The 24,162-nt window shown below is 33.2% G+C and overlaps 1 protein-coding gene across 5 annotated transcripts in view; it reads right to left on the bottom strand.

Annotated features, from left to right (window-relative positions):
- The window catches only part of JHY (junctional cadherin complex regulator), a 110,017-nt gene that overhangs the window by 16,247 nt on the left and 69,608 nt on the right, over nucleotides 1-24,162 (bottom strand). For 4 of the 5 annotated variants that reach the window (XM_031960180.1, XM_031960179.1, XM_031960178.1 and 1 more), the window contains exons 4-6: nucleotides 16,544-16,642; nucleotides 7,705-8,384; nucleotides 5,446-5,740 (exon numbers count right to left, since the gene is read on the bottom strand). In XM_031960180.1, the coding sequence (XP_031816040.1) occupies nucleotides 5,446-5,740; nucleotides 7,705-8,384; nucleotides 16,544-16,642 (1,074 nt within the window). Of the gene's footprint in view, nucleotides 1-5,445; nucleotides 5,741-7,704; nucleotides 8,385-9,839; nucleotides 9,895-16,543; nucleotides 16,643-24,162 lie in introns of those variants that run through there. The other variant, XM_031960181.1, reaches the window with a different exon arrangement.

Genomic DNA, 24,162 nt, shown 5'->3' with positions numbered 1-24,162 from the left:
ACCAATTTTGACTTTGTAAAGGGTGTATGAGCTCTTTTTTACATTTGTTTGCAGTATCTCTGTAACCTAGTCAATTTCTGTAAAAACACTATGTGGTACAGAAAAATACTTATATTGTTTTGCTATTCCATTTAGATGGTGTCATAAGTTTTTAAAGCCTAGTTTCACCTTCAATTTGTTCAGTTTCATATTTTATCATTTAATTATCTTTTTGTTAGACTTATTAAAAGCTAGTAGAGAGATGATGAATTATCCTGTCACTGTTGCAATATTGTATATGTCTTCCTGAGGTTCAGATAATGCTTTCTCTATGAATTTGGAGTGTAAGTTTATTAATTATATTGATTTGTTGTCTGATTCCTTTCAGCATAATATAGTTCCTTTTAAATCCCTTTTTAATTTTTGAATGCTTGTTTTTGCTTTGCTAGCAACTTTTGCTTTTTTATGGGACTACTTGATGCATATTAAATTGTTTTTACCCATTCCTTCAGTTTTATTTTTCCGATGTCTTTGTTTTTAAAATATGTTTCATGTTAAGCAACAGATTATAGAGTTTTGTTTTCTTATTCAATTTGTCACTCTTTTTTGATCTATTGGATTGTTTTAATTCATTCACACTTAAAGTTATAAGATTTCAATTTATATTTTCTTCCATTTATATTTTTTTCAAGTTATAATTCCCCAGATCTCCTACTGTAAACACATTATATTTTTCACTTACTTTTTAAAAAAAAGATGCTTTTGTTCCCATTGACTCTTTCATCCCAGATTTCTTCTCATTTTTTTACCCCATTCTCTTTCAGTTTTACTTATTAATATCTTTTTCTGTTTATGTATCTTTTTTCGTCTCTTTTTTCATTTCCTCCCTCCCTCAGTTATTTCTGTTCGTTAATTTTTTAAAAAAAATTTCATTTTTGTACTTTCCAAAAAGGGTATCTCTCTTACTTTCTTCATTATTTTATTTTTTCTGTCCATCCTAAACTCTCAGTTCTCTAATTCATGACTTCTATACTTTTTCCTGACTAAAATATGCTTATTGATATATATCACATATGCTTTCTGTAAAATATAATTTATAGTCAATATTTCACACACAAATATAATGTGTGATATATAAGACCTTGTGTTTCCACAGAAATATACAAGTAAAAGAAACATCCTGTGAAAACAGCATCCTATTGTAGATATTATATTTTGAATTTATACATAAAATAAGACTAAACTAACTGAAGGTTATGAAGATGGGAAAGAAAAGTTTGTAGCTTAGCTGTAGGTATATATGCTTAATAGCTTTGTGAATATTAACTTCTCCCCAGGAGAAGCTAGAGGTCATTTTAATGATCTTGACATGTATATGGATGGAAAGAGAATATATCTAGGGGTAAGTATATAGGAGGCAGAGTGGGAAAGTACATCTCCTGGAGTACTTGGCATTTGGGGAAACAGGGAAGGGATCCTGCAGTTGGGAATAGAGATATAATGCTTGATCCTCCTTCTTCTTGGTGTAGGCCCCTAAAATAGGACATATCCACTTCTGCAGATGTGTAATAAAACAAGACTTTTCACTTCACCCCATTCTGAGTTCAAGAGGTTTATTTCTCACAAATGGTTTCAGATATTTAGGCATAAATATACAATATTTCCCCCTTTCTTCCCCCTTCCCAAAGGTAGAAAATCATGAAGGGGCACTGTTGGGAATATTCCAAGATAAATAATAAATGAGTTATAGAAGTGAGATAAATATTACAAAAATATTGCCATCAATGACTGGTCTTTATTTTTTCTCCATATTCTTCATTTAATCCAAGCTTATAAAGTATCCATCTAGGTTCTCTTCTCTAACCATTTTCTGTTACTGTTTTATAGGACTCCGTGAATTCTCCTTTTCTATTAATTCCCCCAAAATGCCAATTATTGCAGGGGTTGGAGAGGACAGTGCCTCCTGGTAGAGGTTCTCCCCATGACACCATGATTTTATAGCCCACTTATGATCTAGACCTTTTTCCCCACATATGTCTCACAATCCCATGTCCATATTCTCCCTCTTGGGCATATGCCTGTTGTCCCAAGGCTTCCAATTCCCCAACTCTCAATGTAGGATAAAGTTTTCAATCATCAAATCCCTAGGTCTTATCCAGTATTATGTTCCTCATTTCCCTTCACTGACCATCTTTTTTCATCCATACCAGCATTTTCATCAGTGGAACCACCCTCCCATGTTCAAAGCAAGGTCTCCTTCCTTTTACTTCCTTTTTAACTCCCCTCTCCCCCAACTGACTCCTCTGTAAGCTCTTTTCTGAGACAGTAGAGGTTACCTTTCCCAACTTGCTAGCCATTGATTTGACTCTGGCACATCAAACACTCCTCAATATCCCCTCTTTTCCCTTTCTTCCCCCCTTTTCATGAATCTTTCCATGTAATAATACATCTACACATTTAGAGTACTGTCAGGTTTGTCACAACGCTCCCAAGTCCACCTCTTTATTACCAGATTTCTGCTTTCACCTCATCTCCTTGGGTATATTTATAAAGAAGTCTCTTATGTCTCTCTATTGTCACTGTTGTAGTTATTATCCCTGTCTGTTGCATTTAATTCATTCTTCCTGTATTTCTGTTGGTTGGGGTGTTCAAGAGGTAAATAATGTCTTTAGTTCTGAAGAACTAAACCTTTAAACATCTAAAATCTTTCAAACTATTCTTTATTATTGAACATTATCTTTTTTCCTTTACAGAAAAGCTCAGATTTCCACTATTTGTTAATTTGGGATGCCACTTGAGCTCCATTGCTTTTTGGAATATATTATTCCATTCCCTTCTACATTTTATAGTGGCTACAGAATACTCTTGCATTATTCTAATATCCCTTCCTTTGTATTTGAAGGTCTTATTTTCCTGATCGATTGCAGAATTAATTTCTGAATTGAAATGTTAAATTTAACTACTGCATGTATTGGAGTTTGTAGCCTTGGTTTTTTTTTTTTTTTCTTCTGGAGGTGATCAGTGAATACTTTCAATGAATTTTCATTTTCTATGTTTGGAAGTTCTAGATAATTCTCTTCTATTATTTCCCTCATTATAGTGTTAGAGTTTCCTGTCCTTTTCTTTTGGGAAATCTATGATCCTTGGGAAACCTATGATCTTTGATATTGGTGTTTTTTGCTTGCATTGTGAATGTATCTTCTTTTAATGATACTATTTTTTGCTCTCTCTCCCCCCCCCCCCCCAGATTGTCTTTCACTTCTGTGTATTTTCATTTAATGCTCTTCATAATCTGGCACCACTGTACCTTTTTAATCTTAATTCCCATAATAAACTATGTCTAATGATGTTGATCTTCTTAGAATCCAACACTCCATCTCACATATCTCACTACCTCCTTATTTAGAATTGTGAAAAGCAAAACAAAACAAATCTATTTCTAATAACAAATCCAATATGTCTAAAACTGAAAAGAATGAAAAAGATGTTGCCTTGAAGTTTACATATGATCCAACTTAATTTTAGATCATTCACTGACCACTAATATAAAAGACGATGTATTCTTTACTCCTTCCAATATCAATTGGAAAAAAAATCTGTTTAAAAAAAATTGGAATTCCAGTCTTAGACAATGATAAGAAGAGAAAATATGATGCAAAATGGACTTCCATCAGGTGTTGGATACCATCCCATAATAAGTGTTATTTATATCAAAGATTTAATTTTCAAGTGATGAACTAGGAGTAGCTTAACTTAAAGTCTTATGCCTGGATTTACTAGTTTGGCTCAAGCTGGCTTAGCTGGTTCTCACAGAAGAAATACTTTTAAAATCTTGCCAACAAAAGTCCTTTGAAGCCTTTTAATATTGAAACAAAAGATTCAAGATTTTTTAAATATCTTTTTTTGCAGTTACAAATCTATAAAAGTTTCTAATTTTGGCATAGGGCAACATTTTTTTTTTTTTTACTAATAGTGAAACTCCTCTTCAGAAACTATAAAATTAGGGAGAAAAGAAACCTTGGTTCTAAACAAGCTATGCTGCTGTATGTCTTTGAATAAGCAGCAGCCACTGTTATTAATGTGTAAGTATTACAATATCACACACTTGCTCTTTAAAATATATACCTAATTATTCACCTTTGTGGAGAACAATATTGGACTTTTCTAATGGAAGAGTCTACAAAGCATAACCATTTGGCTGCCAGTGATTAATGAAAAACTCTTTTCAACTGTAGAGTTGAGACAAAGTATGTCTGAATTGAAAGTGACACTGGGTGCTTTGTGAGGACTTGGTTTAACTTTGAAAACTCATGTCCCGCTGCGGGGATACAGCAATGTAATTCTTCAGGAAATTCTTCAGATGTGTAAGTGTGAGAAAGTTACTTGAAAAAAAGACAAAAACAATGCTTCAAACACTGGGGAACAGTAAATGAAAGAAATTTGCACTGCAGTTGCTAAATCTAATCCAAATAATGCCTTCTTAAATGCAGTCAAGCAGCAGTACATATATTGCCTGCTACAACAAATATATGAGTAATTACTTTAGCTTAAAACAAGATGCTTTGGGGCTTCTAGAAAATTTAATGTTTGCATGTCGTGGACACATGGATATTTTTATATTTTGTATCATTTCTTATGTATTAATGATTACAGTATAAATGATGATGATTCATAAACTAGTGACTAAAGAACTTCCAGGACAAAAATAATGCTTAAGATTCATTATTTTTACAAATCTTGTAACTTTTAATATGGTTCAGTTTGATCCCCTTGGAAACCAAAAGATTTGATCTAACAAATGGGCATGAGATGGATAATGATTCACTCCATCTGGTGCTGTGGCTACCTGCTGTCCTATACAAATATCTTTATTCTAAGTCGTTTTGGCCCCTGGAATAGCTTAAAGTGCAAACAATAGTTCTGAGTGTTTGTCAGATAAGCGTCTAAGATCTTTAAAACCAAAGGGGGAAAAAAGCCACGACATTAATGTATAACATTTTGTGACTAGTTGTAGTTTCTGTTTAAAAAAAGGGAAAAAAAAGTCAAATTTGGAAAGAGAATATGATTTTGGAAGTTAGAAACTCAAGGTACTATTTTCTTGGTGACATGTGACGCACCCTAGGTATATCTATATGTTTTTCCCCTGTGAAACAGAAACCTTAAGGTTATTTAAGAAGTCTTGAGATTCTTAAACAACTAAAAGGATGTAGCAGAATTGAGTTCAAAATACTTTTTTTCCCCCAAGGGTAATTCCTGGATGGCATGATGCTTAAATGAAAAAGGATAGAAGTCTTTTCAATTCAGGATTACTGAGGCTCTCATTTTAACCCTTATAATCTACAAAGTTTGAAGGATCTAAGTCACTTGTACATTCCATAGTTACAATTCATATGCTCTGTATATCATTAAAAATCTAAAGATTGTTTAGAAATGGGATATTCTTTTTTGATGGGTAAATATTCTTACCTTATTGACAACTCTGTCCTTATGCCTCTTCTGCTTCTCCAGTTGTAGCAGGTAGCCTTCAGAATTGCAACGGCTAAGTGTTGTCTGACTTTTCTGGCTTTTTCCAGTATTGAGCTGGGATTCACTGTCTACTCTTGAGAATATTGATGGAAACATGGTATTGGAGGAAGTCACTTCACTGGGTTGAACTTCTGTAAGTTGCAATAAAGCTTGTTGATGCTGCTCCATTATTTGGGTGAGCTGAGTATCTGGAGAAACCCTTGCTGGTTGACTTTCAGATGAAGGATGGAATTTCCTTCATAGAGTAAAATTAGTAAGATTCTCAGTTATCAAAATACTGATGCACAAAATTAACAGGATTAATTCTCAAACCATGAATATGACAGGTATATTTGCTTATACATACATATATATGTATATTTGTATAAAATTCTGTTCCATTCTTAAATGATTCTAAAAATTCTTTGTTACCCAAATTAACTTTCTGGGATGGCAGGAAATTCTAGGAAATATAGATGATATAAAAACAAAAGACACCAATAAAATTTTAAAATAATAATTATTAACTATATTCCTTTAGGTATTGAGAAAATATTAATTTACATACTCGTAGAACAGAAAAGCCTTCAAGGTCTTATAGTCTATCTTCCTACCTCCAAGAAGTATGAAAATTAAGCTACCAAAGACAGAAAAGTTTTTTAATTGGCTTAATTATAGAGCTATTGGATTTAGACCCCTAAAAGATTATGTTTAACCAACTCATTTTATATATGAAGAAACTAAGGCCAAGAGAGAGACAGTTGTTAGCTTAAGAATATGTTCCTATTTTTCTTTCCTTTGAATAATCAAGTATAATGACTGGCAAGGTCTGACAGGTTGTAAATTAAGAAAGCTAGGATTGGGGCAGTTAGGTGGTACAGTGGTTAGAGTGCCAGCCCTAAAGTCAGGAGGACCCGAGTTCAAATCTGGCCTCAGACACTTAACACTTCCTAGCTGTGTTACCCTGGGCAAGTCATTTAAACCTAATTGTCTGAGGGGAAAAATAAAGGCTGGGATTGAAGTTCAGTTGGTTTTTCTTTTTTCAGTTGTAAATTCAATGTTCTTGTTCATACTCTATATAGAGCAAATATATTTTAGATAATTCACATGAATATCTTGTAGCATGCTTTTCTTGCCAGTTCATAAGTAACCTGGGAGAATTTTTCTTTTACTAATTCATAAAAAATATATTAAATTCCTTTTACCCATGAATTTTGGGGTTTTAATGGTAAAAAGGGATATAGTAAAGTAACATACTCAACAAACCTTAGCATACAAATGATTTTTTTATGTATTTAGTATAAAAAGTAATTTTGCCATTCATTATTCTTGATTACACAAATGATAAAACAGGTTATTAAGCCAACAACTGTCTATTTGTTTCAGTGAATACACCTGTAACTTATAAAGATATGTGGACCAGGTATAGCAGGATAACAGATTTAGAGCTAGAAAGGATTTAAACATCTTATTTTTATAATAAACTGAGGCCCAGGAAAGTTAAATAATTTATCCAAGGTCACACAATAGGTGTTAAGACATGGAATTTAGGAAGCTTGGAAACATCTTCTACTGATATACAGTAGTAACTAACTTACAATCTTAGAAGTTTGCCTAAAACATTGGGTGTATATATATATATATATATATATATATATATATATATATATACACACACACATACATGCCTTGCCAGTAGTCATAGATTTCTATATTTATTATAATAATATAATATTGTATTAATTAATATATAATACCATCATATGTTATAGTATTATTCTATTATTCAAGTTTTCCTAACTCAAAGGCCAATGCTTTTTCCATTAAGATCACAATTCTGCCTCTCTCTGGGTACACAGATATTTGTTGATTAGCTGATCTTTAGAAATATCCTTTTTTAGGGTTGGCTTGTTTTTTGTAAAGATGTTCTTGCTTTCTTCCTTCATTATTGATTTCTAGTTTGTCTTGAGTACTATGGTCCATCCCTAACTTCTTATTTCATTCTAAGTGGTAGAAGTAAAAAAGGCAAGTAAAATGAAGAGAAGAATTATCTTAAAAATAGATTTTTTTTTCAAGGGAAAGGGTAGGGAGAAAGCAGGAGCTATACAAGTTCTAATATATTATCCTTTCCTGCACATCCCATTTCCCTCAAAACTGAATTCCTTTTTCTTTTTCTAGATATCCACCTCTGATAGTCCTTTGATAAAATGGATTCCTTACCATAGCATATCTACATTATTATAGCTTGATTCTGAATAGATCTGTTTTGGTTGTTTCAGAGGTGAAGCTTTATTTTCAAATGATCCTTGATTATCCACATTAGAAGTAGATTTAGAGCCTTTCTGTCGGCGGCCCTTAGATGATCCATTAATATAGTTGAAGTTCCAGTCAGGTTGAATATTGAACCTGTAAATCAAAGAACTACTTTCTTGGAAACGTTGATGTTCTCTTTCTTCATTAATATGCAATAAAGAATTAAATCCAACAGGATTTTTATAAGTGGGTTTATTAAAAGGTTGTTTAGATAAAGTAGAGTTACTAGATGCTTCTTTGTAATGTTGGAGTCTAAAAGCATTTGAGTCTTGTAAATGATTAACAGGCTTATTCAAATTTACACCCTGTTCAAGATTTATTGAAGGAACAGCTGGCTTAATCTGTTTATACTGTCCTGTGGGCATAGAATTCTGGTTACCTTGACTTATATCTAGCTCTTTAGGCACACTGGGCTTAATATGAGAATTTGCTGATTTGGGCCCACTCCAGAGTTTATACTGTTTTCGAACTTTACGCATGCTTTTTCTTCTTGAAGGGATCCTGCCATCAGTTGTTTCAGAAGTTATCTGTCTAGGCACTTGAGTGAATTTTGTTCTTTCAGATTGAGACCTCTGTCCTTGGTAATCCTAAAAAGATATTTGTAATTAATGTAAATAAAATGAAAGCAATGGTATTTCCAGACTTACATGCAGAAATTTCATACTAATGGATCCAGATTATAAAGAATATAATGGGATGGGGAGAAAGATTACTTCCATTTAGGTCCTGGGAATCCCTAAATGGATTAATATTTCCCGCATGACTAGTCCTCATATATTTTACTATATATTTTTCCATATTTTTTTTACATTTTCAAAATTTTATTTTAAATTTAAGTACAAAATAAGAAAAGAAAAAACACATTGCCATTTTCACAGCAGAACATGAGAGGATTCAAAATATAAAGCAATAAGGTTCCATTTTAAGAAAGCCTATATAATAAGTACTATGTATCATGTTCAGAATTGTCATCTTTTCTTTGCTTATTTGTAGTTTTTCTTCTGTTCTGTGTACTTCTTACTCCCTTCCTTCTCATCCCTCCCATCACACTCTCCCCTCCAAGAAGGCTATAATTAAGTATGGATATACTACATACATATTTATCTTATCTATGCACACATACATATATAGATATCTATAACTGTACATTCATTCACATATATATAAGACTATATTATGCTTATTTCTAGTTGTCCTGTTTCTGTGAAAATGGACTTTTTAAAGTCCAAGTCTTTCCATATTTTTTCATGCACTGGCTCCTCATATCTTATATCATAGCAATATCTCAACTTTATAATGTCTACTTATTTAAATAGCTTAAAATAATATTGATTAATATGGCTAAAATATAGTTTCCCTATTTTTCTCTTTTGATTATATCTATTTTATCTTTAACTTTGTCTGAGATCATGATTACTACCCCTGATTTTTTTGTTTACATAATAAATTCTATTTTCAATCTTGTGTATTTCTCATTTTTATATTTCCTGAAAACATATTGTTGAGTTCAAATTTTTACTCTACTATATTTCCATTTTATGGATAAATTCATCCTATTTACACTCTATGCTATAATTACTTTATATCTTCCTTATCTTATTTTCCCTTACCCTGTATTCCTCCTCATTCCTCTATACAGCCACTGTCTTGACATCTTATTTCTTAATCTATCCACTGCTCCACGAATCTCTCTCATCTCCCTCACCTATCCCTTTATCCTCTTATTTCTTTCTAAATTTAGAAGACTTTATACCCTTCTAGATATATAGTAAGTTTTCAGCACTATCTGCCCTCCCCCCCTCTACTAACTTATTTTGCATTAATTTTTCCTTTTTTTGCCTCATTTAGATGAAAAAATGCCTTCTTTTTAATATCTCCCTACAGTTTTATTTTTTTTTAGAATCATCCCATCTTACTCAGCTCAGCTCAAGCCTTTCTTTCAAACTAACCAAATAAAAATGACAGTCATAAAAGAACTGATATTTTCATATATTAAAAGTAAACGATTTGACCTTTTTCATTATACTTTAATTTTTCCTTACACTGAAGGTTGACATTCTCAAGTAGGTACCAGGAATTTGAAAGGATCCTCTGGTTCTAGGAAGAAATATAGTAATGACATGGGAGGAGGGACCTTTCCTCTTTGTATGCTGTTACATCATATTCTATGAACAGAAAGAATGCATTAAATAGTTTTGACTGGTGATTTTCATATTTAGGAGAACAGGATGGATACTGAAAGATCAAAGGAAAAATAGTAAGCATTGGCTGGCATGCTGTTCTTCTAATAAGAATCCTAAATAAGCTACGAAGCAATAAAGAATAAACAAGTAAATAAAGCAAACTATGAAGCAAAAAAGTAGCTATGTCATTAACAAGCCACACAATAAAAGAGTGAATAGTAAAATTTTAAAATTGTATTAAAAATTCTGATTAGCTAAGAACAGAAAGATAAGCCACTCAGATTATCACTTCTTACCTGTAGAGATCATAAGTAAAATGAACTCTTTACTAGATGAACAAATTAGATTTCATTCAGAGGAAATATAAAAGTCTGTGTAGTGTTAGATCATCTATGAAACAAGGGTTGCTTTGCTTCTATTCCTTAATATAGTCCATGTTTAGACAATTAAACATCTGAAGAAAGTATTTCAATTTCAGAACAGTCTTTATATTTTTCAAAATCTTATAAAAACAAGATGTACTGGTTTCTTATATAATATACTATGTAGCCATATAGTACTATCTTTATTTAAAAATATTTTCTAATGAATAGAACATGTATTACTTTTCTCTTTAAAGAAAAAACTACATCTATTAAAAGGATTTTTGAAAGAATGACTATATGATTATGGAAACATAATAACATGCTTGTATGTTATTGTTATATGCCTGGATGACAGTGTGATCCATACTGCCAAAACACATTAAAAAACCACCTTCAAGTCTAAATACTATTTATTGGAAAACTGAGATAATTCTCTAGATAATTCAGGCAAAAAATCTGCTATTGAAGAAAAAGTAGGTTTTTGCTTATGTGGTAAGTCATGTTTATATATTATATATGTATTTTTTTTCGATTTACATAGCATTTTCTTCACCACTCTGTGAGACAAGTAGGCAAATATTATCTCCATTTTATTGATATGAAAATTGTGAGGGCATATCCAACAGTGAACAAACATTTCGCCTGGAGTAAAAAAAAACCCGGGTTCACATTTTGCCTCAGTCATTTGATAGCTTGTAAAGGGCAGGTAGGTGGAGCAAGATAGCTTATTAAGTGTCTGAGGCTGCATTTGAACTATGTGATCATGTCACTTAAACCTTATTTGCCTCATTTTCTCATCTGTAAAATGGGGACACACTGGAGAAGGAAATGACAAACTACTCAGGATTTTTGCAAAAAAAAAAAATCCATGACAAAAGTTCCTGAGGTCACAAAAAGTTGGACACAACTGAATTAATGAACAAGAAGGAATTTGGTACAAGTCATTTAACTTCTGTGTTTGAGCCTCTAAGCTCTCTTCCAGCTCCAAATTTATGATCCTGTAAGAAGTCAACTTCTTCCCAGTCATACAGTTAAGTATAGCTAAGGCTTCTTGACTCCAAATCCAGAACTCTTTGTGTTATACAAGGGAATAATCCAAATTGACCTCATTATTAAGGAAACTTATTTAAAAAGTTAATTTTTTTACTTTACATTACTCTATAAATATTGCTTAAGTCTTCTCTGTTTAGATAAAAGTAAATATTATTTTGTGTATAATAAAGTCTCATTATAATAAAATTTGATGTGGAGTTATTGTTGAATCAGTCACATCTATAAAACTTCAATGTAATAAAAATAAGAAACAATACTAATTTGCAAGTTCTGGAATTTGTTTTGTAGCTCAGATTAGATTTTTCACAGGGTAATATTTTCAGGACTACAAAAAGGGCTTACTTATTCTGTAATACCTTCCCTTTATATTTAAATTGGCTTGCATTGAGACATAAAGCCCAGAAGAATTATCTATTCTAAGGAAACATTTCTCCATAAAGAAAATACATCCATCTGGAAGAAAATTATTATTTCAAAATCCTATAGATGAGTACTCTCTAATGCTGGTAATGTATCCCTTATTTTCAGTAGTGTTTAGCCCTTTAGTTTAGGATTTCAGTTTTTACAAGGGAAAAAAATACCAGAACTTTCTATTCTAGTGCCATTCAGCTCTCTATTTCTTGCTTCTTGTTTCCATTATGTACCACTATCAAATACACAAAGATAACAGAACCATTCAAAGAAAAATCAGCCAAGTTCAGATCTGAGATCCTGTGTTACCACTTGATTTAAATCCTGTTATTACTGCCATTCTAACTACAATAGGGATTACAATAGAGCTCTTCACAGGGTGCTTGGTCAACAGAGGGCAAGGACTCATCATTTTATGAAACTTCAATTGTCTCAAGTGTTAAAGCCTTGGATCACACAAATATAAGTGCCTTAAGAAGGTATTTTACGTTTTCAAAATGAAACAGGTTAGGGCCTTGATAAGATTTTAAACATCTTCCAAGCAGCCTACTTGAGATACAGGGTTTACTGAAGATTTTATTATTTTACAATTAAGGCATCAGGTGTCACTCTTTAGGTGGCAAGACCTGGGTTCCTTTAAGCTAATATACAAAGCCAATCTCAGGCCATTTAATTTCCATCAGCATTGAAATACTCCATTTCATCCCAGTCTCACTAGGGTTCTTTTGTTATCAACACTTACAGTCACTACATACTACATGCACTCAGAAATAACGGCTTAATGGTAGTAGGTATTAACTTCTAACACAGAGCAAGGGCAGGACATTTTGGCAACAGCTTTAACAATGGGGAATCTTCCCTCCTAGTGCCAAGATGATAATTTGTCAATAAGATTCTGCCCCTCCCCCCCAGATAGTAGAGAACATACATGGTATTGTAAAGTAAAATGTTCACTTGCCTTAAAACAGAAACATGTTCTTAATCTTTTATGGTTCTAATTTATTTGCCAGAATCCTATTGTTAGTATAGTTACAATTGTAACTGTAATGAGTTATGGACTATAAAATGAGTTCTGGGTCAGTTTCAATTTTTTGTTTCAATTTTTAAATTAATATTAAATTAATAATAAATTTTTTTACTTTAAGCTTGGTTTATAATTCTCATTTTATAATCTTAGGATATTTTAGAGTACCACATTATTAACTAACTATACCTCTTGATTCAGTCAGGAAAACGCAATATAGAGAGTGAAGAGGAAGCCTATCTATCAATGGTGAAAGGAATCTAGTTAATTGATGAAAAGTTATTAAATCCTAGAGAAGTTCCCTTTGGATTTTTTAAAAAGATCTTTGAGATCCCTTAATGAAAAGTTTAATATAAAGATTATCACATTATTTCCTTGTTAGGCAACTTTAGATGTGTTTTAGAGATCATATAGTTTTCTCATTTTAAAACTAGTTTTGTCACCTCTTTGTGAGACTGCTGATAATTTCTCAGACTTTCATTTCCTCCATCTTCATAACATTGCCAAAGTAATCCTTCTAACGAATAACTCTGATTATAACAACCCCAACTCAAAAATCTTAGAGACTCCCCTTTTGCCCAATGAATGAAATGTGGATTCTTTAGCCTACTATTCAGAGCTGTTCACAATATCTCCTTAACCTATCTGTCCAATCTCCTCACAGGTAGGGACTATTTCTCTGTATTCCCAGTGCTTGGCACAATATCTGACAAACAGCAGGCATTTAATAAATACCTGTTGAATGACTGACAGCCTTCTTGCCCATTTGTATGATTTTTACTTGCTCTTTTTCAGCTCTGCCATCCCATTCTTGATCTCTCAAAGCACTTTATTTTACTTTTCCTGTGCATTTTATTTAACCGTTATTATGGTTATTTATATTTATGCCTAATTCCTTCTACTAGATTATAAACTCTGAGATCAGACTGTGTTGTTTATATTTATTTAAGTACTTAAAAATTTGTTTTCTTCTAAACTTAAGAAACAAAGTAAGCATTTTGATAACAGTAGAAAAGGGAAAAATATGATTGCATACAAAATTGCAAATCTATTATATACAAATTGCTTTTCCTTTTAAATATATAAAAAGTTATCATTCAACAGTCCCAGTTGTGGTATTGCTGGGTCAAAGGGCATATAGACTGTTGTTTTTAATCTCTATATCTCTGGTATCTTTGGAAAATTTCTTATAAATTGTGGAATTGAACTTAATTTCTTTTGGCAATGGTCAATAAGAATTCTGTGTCTAAAGGCTATACACTAAAGGCAGATGCAGAAAACTTAAAAGACATTCTGGGGAGAGCACCAAAAGAATGAAAAACTTATGAGGAGTAATTAAAGGAACAGAGACTCCGTAGCTCGAAGAAAAGACCTTAGATTGATATATATGAAAGATGGTAAAGAAAATGACCAGCTGTCTTATGGGAAATTTAACTTAGCTGAAAAGAATAGTTTCTTAATAATAAGAGTAATTAAATATTGTATTATGTTAGTGAGTGTATGAAATGTGAAATCTCTTCTAGAGGTTTTTAGAATTTTAGGATTATCATTTATCTCAGGAATTCATATATAGCTGTTCTTATCTCTTTGTTTTTCCCTTTCTCTCTTGATGTGCTAGAAGCTCTTTAGGGGTAGAGGCCTATTTGTTGTCTACTCTTATCTCCCAATGCTCCCTTCCTGATGATCATCACTTTCCATGGCTTCAACTATCACCTGCATGCAGAAGGTTCCTTGAGAGCAGAGTCTATTTCCTCTGTGTATTTCCAGAGCCTAGCACCAGCAGCACAGAAGAGTTCAAAGCCTACAAATGGTGGGACTATACATGGCAGGTCTGGGAACCTTTTTCATACCTTTGTTGTTGTCCTTTCTAGGTTTAATATCTAGGTCATTTCTTTCCTCTTTAAATTTAGTACTGTACTAGAAATACATATAAGAAAAAGTCTCAATTTTGTTTTCCTCTTTGTGAAAGTCATTCTTATGTGACTTTTTAAATGGACTTCTCTATGTGTAGGAGAAGTAGTGAGGAAACCTAGTCTTGACATTAGAGAGAGCTGTGTTTAATTCTGTTCCCACAACATGCTGGCCATGTGGTTATGTTAAAATCCTTGATCCTCTATAAGTTTCAGCTTCTTCAAGTAAAATGAGGCAAATGAGCTCTGTGGTACTTATTCAAAGGACCATAGCCTTAAGTTAAATTATGTACATAAAGTACTTTGGAAACTTTAAAGAATTGTGTAAATGTTGGTTCTTATTATGAGAAACCAGCATTTTCTTACACCTAACAGAATTGTAAGGAAAATATTTTGTAAAGCTTTAGGCAGACATAAATGTAAGTTATTACTATTAATTGAGTCCTTTTATCCTTTGAAAATTCCTGTTATTTTTTAAATTATAGAATTAATAAACTTGTGAACACTGCATACTATAATTTCACATGGTTCCACTGTGTAATCTAAGAAAACAGGAATAAAAGCCTTCCAAGGGAGGTGGGAGTGGGGCTGAATAGACATGTTGTTTTGTCTTCCTTCATTTTTAAAAATCCTAATTGTACTATTTTTAGAACTTTTTTATGATAAGTAACAAAATGGACTAGTTATTATGATATGACAAGTGAATCATTTGTGATTTTACAAATATAAGAAGGCTGTCAAACAAGTAATAATGATAATAATATTAATAATGGAATGTATATATAGGGATCAAAGGTTTGCAATATATTTAACATGTTATTTCATTCGATCCTTTCAATAACCCTATATAATAGCGCTGCAATTATAGTTCCTATTTTAGCCTCAGTTTCCTTGAGGCTAAGAGAAATTAATAATGACTATCATCAAATATCTAGTAAGAATCAGAAGTGGGATTCAAATTCAAGTAGGTGCTCTTACTCCAACACTTTACTATTCCAAAATGCCTTTCTATCACAAAATATTCCATTTTCTGGGTTATGTCAAAAAAAATGCTTCCTCTCTTAATTAATGATAAAACCTGGTCAGTAAATGTAGATTTAATATATAAATTCAAGAAGAAATCACCTACTGAAGCCTTATAAGTATTCACAAGTTCAGTAAAAATCTTTGAGTTTTCTTTTTTAAGAATGCTTTGTACTTTCAAAGTCCAAAATTGTGATCTCATTTCTTTGTTTCTTTTTTTTTTTAAAGTGATCTCATTTCTAAACCAGGTTGTAGTAATATTTAATAGATATGAAACATTCTAGTTGTGTGACCATGAGCACGTCACTTAATTTCTCAACCTCTAGGCAAATCTCTAAAGCTATAATTGACAGATAAGATATAGATGCATGTCTATGAAGGGAGTTTCCACATTGAAAACATCCCATAGTAATGAAATCATAGATCCAGATTAAAAAAATGGAGACATAACTTTTAGGAATCTACATATAAATTTGAGAAGGTTAGAGGGAGGGAGAGAAAATTATTCAAAGGTTCAGTCCCTATTACAAAAAAAAATTTAGATTGAGGTAGGAGTACGGAGTCAAGAGAGTTTTCCAAAACAAACGTTATACTCCTCTGTGGTCTTTTTTTTTTTTTTAAGCTATATATACTTAAAATGTGAATTATTAGTTTCCTTCTAGATGAATAGATATTTGATGTATAAAAATAATTCTTGAAGTGATAAAAAGATAGCCCACAAAATATTTTAGATTCATTATATTCTGAAACACATTTAAATTTTATAGAACAAATAACCTGTAACATCTGGGCTCTCTGATGCCATTTGTCTTCAGCATCTGCAACAGGATTTTCAGCTTCCTCAGGCTTTGTGTTAGTCATGACAGTGCTGGAGATCTGAAAAGGTAAAACAGATAGAATATGTTAATTTTATTCATTTTATTCTTAGAAGTCACAAGGATTCACTCTATGTATTCTAAAAAGACAATCTCTGGCAAGTTTCTATTTTCAACTGTCTTTCATTTATCCAACCAACTAACCAATAAGAATTTATTAAACACTCATGCTCTGTGAAGCATCATGCTAAGCAAGACAGCACTTTCATGATGTCACTGGTCTTCTTCCAGAAGGTGCTAGTGCACCACATACTACTATCAACAAACAACAAGAACTAAGGGACACAAAGATCAAATACTTCCTGGCCTCAAAGAGCTTCTATCTTAAAGGGAAAAGCAAACATATATAAAAGGTCTAGTCATAGAGTAGATGGAAGGTAACAGATTAGAAGTTGTTGCCAGCTGGATTAGGAAAAGATCTTCTGTAGAAAGAGGCATTTAATTTGCACCGCGAATAGAGTCAGGGATTCTAAGAAGTGAGGAGGGATAGCATTTTAGGTATGGAAGACAACCAGTACAAAGACAGCAAGATGGAGGGAGACAACATCTCTACCAAGGAGATATAGGCAAGGAGGCCCACCTGATCAGACTTTCAAATACATGGAGGGAAAGAATATAAAATTAGAAAAATAGGAATGAAGAGCTTTAAACTGTTATGAAGAGCTTTAAATATCAATAGATATATTTGACCCAGAAGTTAAGAAGGAGTCATTGGAACCGACTGAGTCAGGATATGGCACAATTAGGCCTATAGTCCAAGAAAATCACTTTGGCATCAGCGTGAAAGATGGATTAGAGAGGGAAAAATCTGTAGCAGGGAGAACAAATAAGAGGTTATTACAATAGTTCAGAAGATGGTGATGAGAGCCTGAACTTGAACACTGGCTTTGTGAATGAAGAGAAGAGAACATATTCAAAAGATGTTATGGGAAAAGATATGACAAGATTTTCTCACTAGATATATGAGAGATCAAGAATAACACTGAGATTGTGACCCTGAGTGTCTGGAAGAACAGTAGTGCCCTTGACAGTAACAGAAGGATATTTAGCAAAAGGGAGTTTTGAGAGTGTTAAGATAATGATTTATGTTTTAGACAGTTCAATTTTGAGATACTTCTGAGACATATAACTTGATATTCCCATTACAGGTTTAGAAGATAGGGGTGGAAGGCTTGAGCAGGTATTAGTATGCTAAGCTGGTGCAATTCCCCATGTAGAAGAAGCAAGAAAGTCCATTTTCAGAAAGGTATGACAATGTGTAATGGCAGTACTTAGGAGATATCTGAAACATGCAGCGCCATTCCAAATTGCTTTCTAAAATGGCTGGACTAATCCACAATCCCACAAGTAGTATCTTAGTGTGTCTGTCTTCCAAGAACCCCTGCAACATTACCTATCTATTTTCTGTCATCTTTTCCAATTTCAACAAACTTTAGAGAGTGCACTTAATATATATATAGTATATTATATATATATATATATATAAAATACACTATATATATATATATATATATATATATATATATATATATTTACTGAATTTTCTAAGTGAATATCCTTCACCAGATGCTGTTTTCTCTGTACATCTTCTAGTTTGTCCAACTTCCTTATTATCTCAGAAATAGAAATTTAAAAATTACCAATACAGTTTGACCTACACAGTAGTTAAACTACTATTTACTTTCATTTAAATGTTATTATTTCTACAAATTAAACCTAAGGTTGCATTACCTTATTTTTTTTAGCGGTTTCATTAAATTATTAAAATTTATATTGAACTTGTGATCAATTGAACCATTAAAGTTAAAAAAATTAATAAGGGCATGTAAGGATAATATCATAGATTTAAAGCTGCAAAGGAACTTAGTTCACCTAGTCCAAGTCTCATATTTTAAAGATTAAGAAACTTTGATCAAGAGAAATTAAATGGCTAGGTTAAAGTCATAGAGGAGATAGAAGAATTGATTTTTAGAGCTCAGATCCTCTGCCTCAAAATTCAAGTCATTCAAGCTGCTAGGGATACAAAGAATCTTTGCCCTTAAAAATAAACAATGAAGGGTGAGGAACAGAAATAACAAAAACTACATGATATTATAAGATAATTAAATGCCTAGGAAAGGTATGCCAATACTATGAAGAATTCAAGGATAATTTCTAGCAGAAAAAAGCAATGAAGGTATCATGAATGGAGTTGAGTCTGGATGACTGGAAGATCAATGGAAATATGAAAGTTAAGAGGTGGCTGTTTTAGGACAGATGATGATGGATTATAGTTTGGATATAATTAATCTGAGGTATCAGTGGAACCTCCAGATATAGATATGTAGATGCCAGTGAAAAATGTGGAATTACAGCTTAGGGGAAATGTCAAGTCTAGAAATAACAGTATGGATGTCTGTAGAGAGGTGAAAGTTGGAGCCCTAGAAGTTGATGTGATTGATGTGGAGAAAGAAGTAAAAAATCTGTAGGACAGTGCCTTGGGAGATGGTAACACTTAAGGGGTAGAAGAAATAAGAGAAATAAGTGAAAACTAAGAACAACCAGAAAGCTAGAAGAAGAATCTGAAGAGAACAATGTCATGTAGGTGGAATGGAAGGACTGGTTAGCAGTGTCAAAAGATAACAAAAATTCTGAAAAGTGGTCACTGAATTAGACCTTTTAGCCAATTTAGAAGCCACTGGAGAATAGATTCATTAAAGTGGCAGGGATGGAAGCCAGACTAAAAAGATTTAAGGAAAAGACAGTCAGAAAGTACACTCAGTGAGTATACATGATTCATTTTTGGGGGGATATGGGAGAATGAAAAAGAATTTGGGGGCAGCTAAGTGTTGCATTAGAGCAATGATCTTGTCAGGAAGACTTTAGTTCAAATCTGGCCTCAGACACTTTTGTGTTCCAGGGCAAGTCACTCACCTATTGTTTGCTTCAGTTTCCTCCTCTGTAAAATGAAGAATGGCACTTAGCTCCTAAGGTTGTTGTCAGGATCAAATTCTAAAGTTCTTAACACAGTGCCTGATACACAGTAGTGCTACATAAATGTCAGATATCATTATTATTGTTATTACTGGTATTTTTTCTTATATCAGCAAATACACAAAAATGTTTTAAAATATTTAAAAATTCTTGAGAGTTTTTAAGTAATGTAAATGTCTAAACAGCATAGACTTTTATTTTCAGTTTATGTTTCAAATTCAGGCATGAAAAGATAGATATCATTTAAAGAATAAAAAAAGCTTCTTTGTGCCTGAAGGCATCATATAAATCTAATCCCCAATTTATTTATGCCAGCATGCAATAATATATTATCTGTATTATATAATATATATTATTTGTATTATAAATATTTATCTTTCCCCTCTGATAAATGGGGAAATAATGACTCCAGATTTACCTACTTTCATCAGGTAGCTAAGCCTCAATTTTGTTGTTGAATCGCATCTGACTCTTTGTGACCCCATTTGGGGTTTTCTTGGCAGAGATACTAGAGTGGTTCGCCAATTCCTTCTCCAGCAGCTGAGGAAACTCAGGAAGATGAGTCTGCCTGGCACAGCTATCCATTGTGTCACTTGGCACCTAGTATTACAGTGGATAGAGTGCTGGGCCTGAGCCTGGAAGACTGAGTTCAAATCCAGCCTTAGATACTTACTTCTGTGTGAACTTGAACATGTCACTTAATTCTATTTGTCTCTGTTCCCTCATCTGTAAAATGAATAAGAGAAGGAAATGGCAAACCACTAGTATCTTTGCCAAGAAAATTTCAAATGCGGTTGGAGAGACTGACATAACTGAAATTCAATAAGCAGCAGAGTGGTTGATCAGCAAAACAGATTGGGTATACAATATATACATATAAATAATGTAAAGTAACCTAATGTTTGATAAGAAAAACAAAGGGAATACAAAAAAAAAAAAAAGAGAGAACATTATCATGTGCTCAGCAGAACATCAGGGAGAATTCAAAATCTGTAACAACAAATATTGTTGTTGAAGAAAAATATATATTAGTAGAATAAATTACATTCATAAGTGTCCATTGTTTCTTTACTTCTTTGTAAATGGTTCTTTTGTTCTCTGTTGTGCACCTTTTTTACTTTTATTCTTTTTCCCCCTTTTCAACTCCCACTCCCAAGCAGGCTATAGATAAGAAAGGATATATTTCTATATACATATGTAGATATATACATACATATATACATACACACACACATACCTCCAAACATAGACACACATATCTTTCCTATTCCTGCCTATCCTTTAATTCTATCCCTAACTTGCCTTGCTATTACTTAACTAACCTCCCCCCACATATGTCTTCCCTCCTCTTTTGCTTCCCTGTCCACCCATCCGTCCCCCCTTATTTTTTACAGGTTTTTGGAGAATATTATACCCTTTAAAGTATATATGTAGTGTTGCCTACTTAACCCATTCCTGCTGTGAGCAGGTTTTCACAACTATGAGCCTTCCTTCACCCTATAATGCCTCTGTGTCTAGTCTTCCTTTGTATTTCATATTTGTAAAACATAATTACTATTTTTACCTTACCCCTGACCCAAGCTTTTGATCTGTTATATTGTTAATGCCAATCTTAAACATATGCTACAAAATTTCCATGTAAAACAAACCATAAACAATTTATGCATGTTGAATTCCTTGAAACTGACCTTTGATATTGGTTCTTATATGCTAAGTTTTCTATTAAGTTTAAGTTGGGTTGATAGAAAGTCCTGAAAATCTGCCAAGTTCATTGTCCATTTTTTCTCATTCAACATTATAGATAACTTTGCTAAGTATGATATTTTTGGCCAAAGGCTTAGTTCTTTTGATTGTTGATAGATATGATTCTAAGACTTGCGGTCTTATATTATTATGAGTGCTGATAATACTTGTACAATTTTAATTGTAGCTCTAGCATATTTGTTTTTTTTTCTTGTTTCTTGCAAAATGTTGTCTTTGCTCTGATGATTTCAAAATTTCGCAATAATACTCCTATGTTGTTGGAATCTTTACAAATTGTTAAGCCATTGGAGTTGATAGAGACAATAATTATCTAATTTGGCATGGTTCAATATGATTAATTTGATCTTAGGAGATATTTTGGGCCAGAACTTGAAACAAGGTACTAAGTACAACTGATAGAAATAATGCTTGTGTTCACACCTTTAGAGAGCTCATAAGTATTTAAGTACTCAATGGAGTTCACACATTTGGGAGATTTCAGGTTTAGTATGAGATACCCGAATTTACACCTTCCTTAAGACCTCTCTCCAGAAGGAGGAGTTAACCTTTGCAAGATCATATATATAGAGAAAGCTCTTAGAGCTTGAGGGACTTACTCCGGAATATTGAATGGGGTCGGAGAGGAGCACTCTGGGAGGAAGCGCACAAGCCCTCTCTTCGAGGCAAGAGAGATTCATTGTATCTTCTACCTTGGTGCTGGCTGGAGGCTGAAGAAAGCAGAGGCAGAAGCCAAGGACAAAACTGCAAGGGCTCTTAGAACCAAGCAGAGAGATAGGCCTCAACTAACCAGGCTATTTTGGAAGGAGAAAATAAACGTTTGCATTTTTACCAGCTGGCTGCATTTTGGAGTAATTATTCATTTCAATTGAAACTAAGGCTGCCTCCAGAAAACCTCCCCGAGAAACCCTCTCTCCCAGAGAGAACTCTTATATTTTAAAGAAGATCACCACACTATGTATTTTCCATAAAGGATCTCACTGAGATGGTGATGTGGATTTTTTTTTTCTTCTATTTCTACTTTCCCCTCAGGTTCTATCACTCCAGGACAATTTTCTTGGATTATTTCTTGTATTATTGCATCACAGTCCCTTTTTTTGGTCACAACCTTCAGGCATTCTAATAATTTTTATATTTTCTCTTCTTGATCTATTCTCTAGATCTGTCGTTTTTCTTATGTTTCACATTCTATTCTATTTTTTCATTCTGTATAATCTATTTTGTTATTTCTTGGTCTTTCATAGCTTTACTGGCTTCTCCTTGCCCAATTCTAATTTTCAATGAGTTATTTTTGTCTTTAAGACTATCTCCTTTTTCAGTTGGTTAATTTTTTTTGTAATCATCTTGTTTTTCTTAATTTTTTAAAGTTTTTCCTCAATATCTCTCATTTGACTTCTAAATTCTCTTTTGAGTTTTTCAATAAATTCTCTCTCGGCAAGGAGCCATTTTATGTTATTCTTTGGGGTGGAAGCATTTTTTTTTTTTTTTTTTACTACAGTATCCTCTTCTAAAGATGCACCTCATTCTTTCCTGTTTCCATGGTAGGTTTCTAGAGTAGGGTGGGTTCTTTTCTGCTGGCTCATTTTTTTTTTTTTAAAGAAGAGGTATTAAGATAAACACCTCTAATCCTTGGTTGGGGGGATGGTGACTCTGTTTTCACTTCAGTTCTCTCCTCTGACCAGGAATCCCAAACCAAGAGCTCCATCCTCTAGCAAATGCCCATATATCCTGCCCCTCTGCCTCTATCCTCATAGGTACACTGGTTCCTTCTCTCCACAGGTCCGTGTCTCAGCATCACAGCTGGGTCTGGAGTTTTGAATCAGTAGAGGTTCTCTCAGTCTTTCCAGACTCAGACCCCAACTCTGACCTGTCCAGGAGGTAAAAATTCCTGTGGTTCCTGCTGAGGCTCCAGCCAAACCCAGCTAGCCCCAGGGCTCTCCACTAGGTGTTTCTGTGGAGCTAGCCCAGAGGTATTTGCACTTCACCTGGGTTAATCCCAGCTCTGGATCTTTTTTCAGATCTTGTCTGGTTGGATCAGGAGGACCTTGTTCTCCTGCAAGTCTTCTTGATTTTTCATGAGTCTATGTTCACCCTGAGGCACAAATTTGTTCTATTTGTGGGGAAAATCAGAAGAGCTTGAAATTTACCCACCTACTTTGCCATCTTCCCAGAATCCTCCCCTAAAAAGAACAAATATCATACTTAGTTTTGAGATTAATAAACAATACAAATAAGGATATTTGGGAGACAGAAGGAAAAATAAAGTAGGATGTGAGGTTGGGGAAGATAAAGTTTGTCAGGGATTAGCAGAACAGATATCATCATGAAGTCCTGATGATCAGTCATACTAACTAGGAATTTTTAAATTACATTTAAATAAATTTCATTTAATTTCCTCTTCATTATTTAGATGTTATCTATGTAGCCATTCCATACTAAACTCTGTGGGATCCATGACACATGAGCCATACAGGTAGTTCATCACTTGTGTTTTCCCTCTTTGGGAAGGTGTCTGGTGGGGTTTGCCTTACTGAATATATCAGATTGTGCTTTTGGCTGGCTAGGATGAAAAACTCTCGCTTTTGCAGAGGAAGAGTTTAGATTTTCCACTCCATGAAATTTATGGGTTTGCTTTTCAAGTTGTTACAGGGTGGATACGCTGAAATAATGAAATCAACAAGCATTTATTAAGCACCTGCTATATGCCAGGTCTTGTGCTTATTACTGAGGATACAAAGAAGGTAAAAATAGTCTGCTTCTAAGGAGGCTACAATTTAATGGAAGGAA

The sequence above is a fragment of the Sarcophilus harrisii genome, chromosome 3 (genome assembly GCF_902635505.1).
Source record: "Sarcophilus harrisii chromosome 3, mSarHar1.11, whole genome shotgun sequence".
NCBI classification, from domain to species: domain Eukaryota; kingdom Metazoa; phylum Chordata; class Mammalia; order Dasyuromorphia; family Dasyuridae; genus Sarcophilus; species Sarcophilus harrisii.
This window is presented reverse-complemented; position numbering and strand designations above follow the sequence as displayed.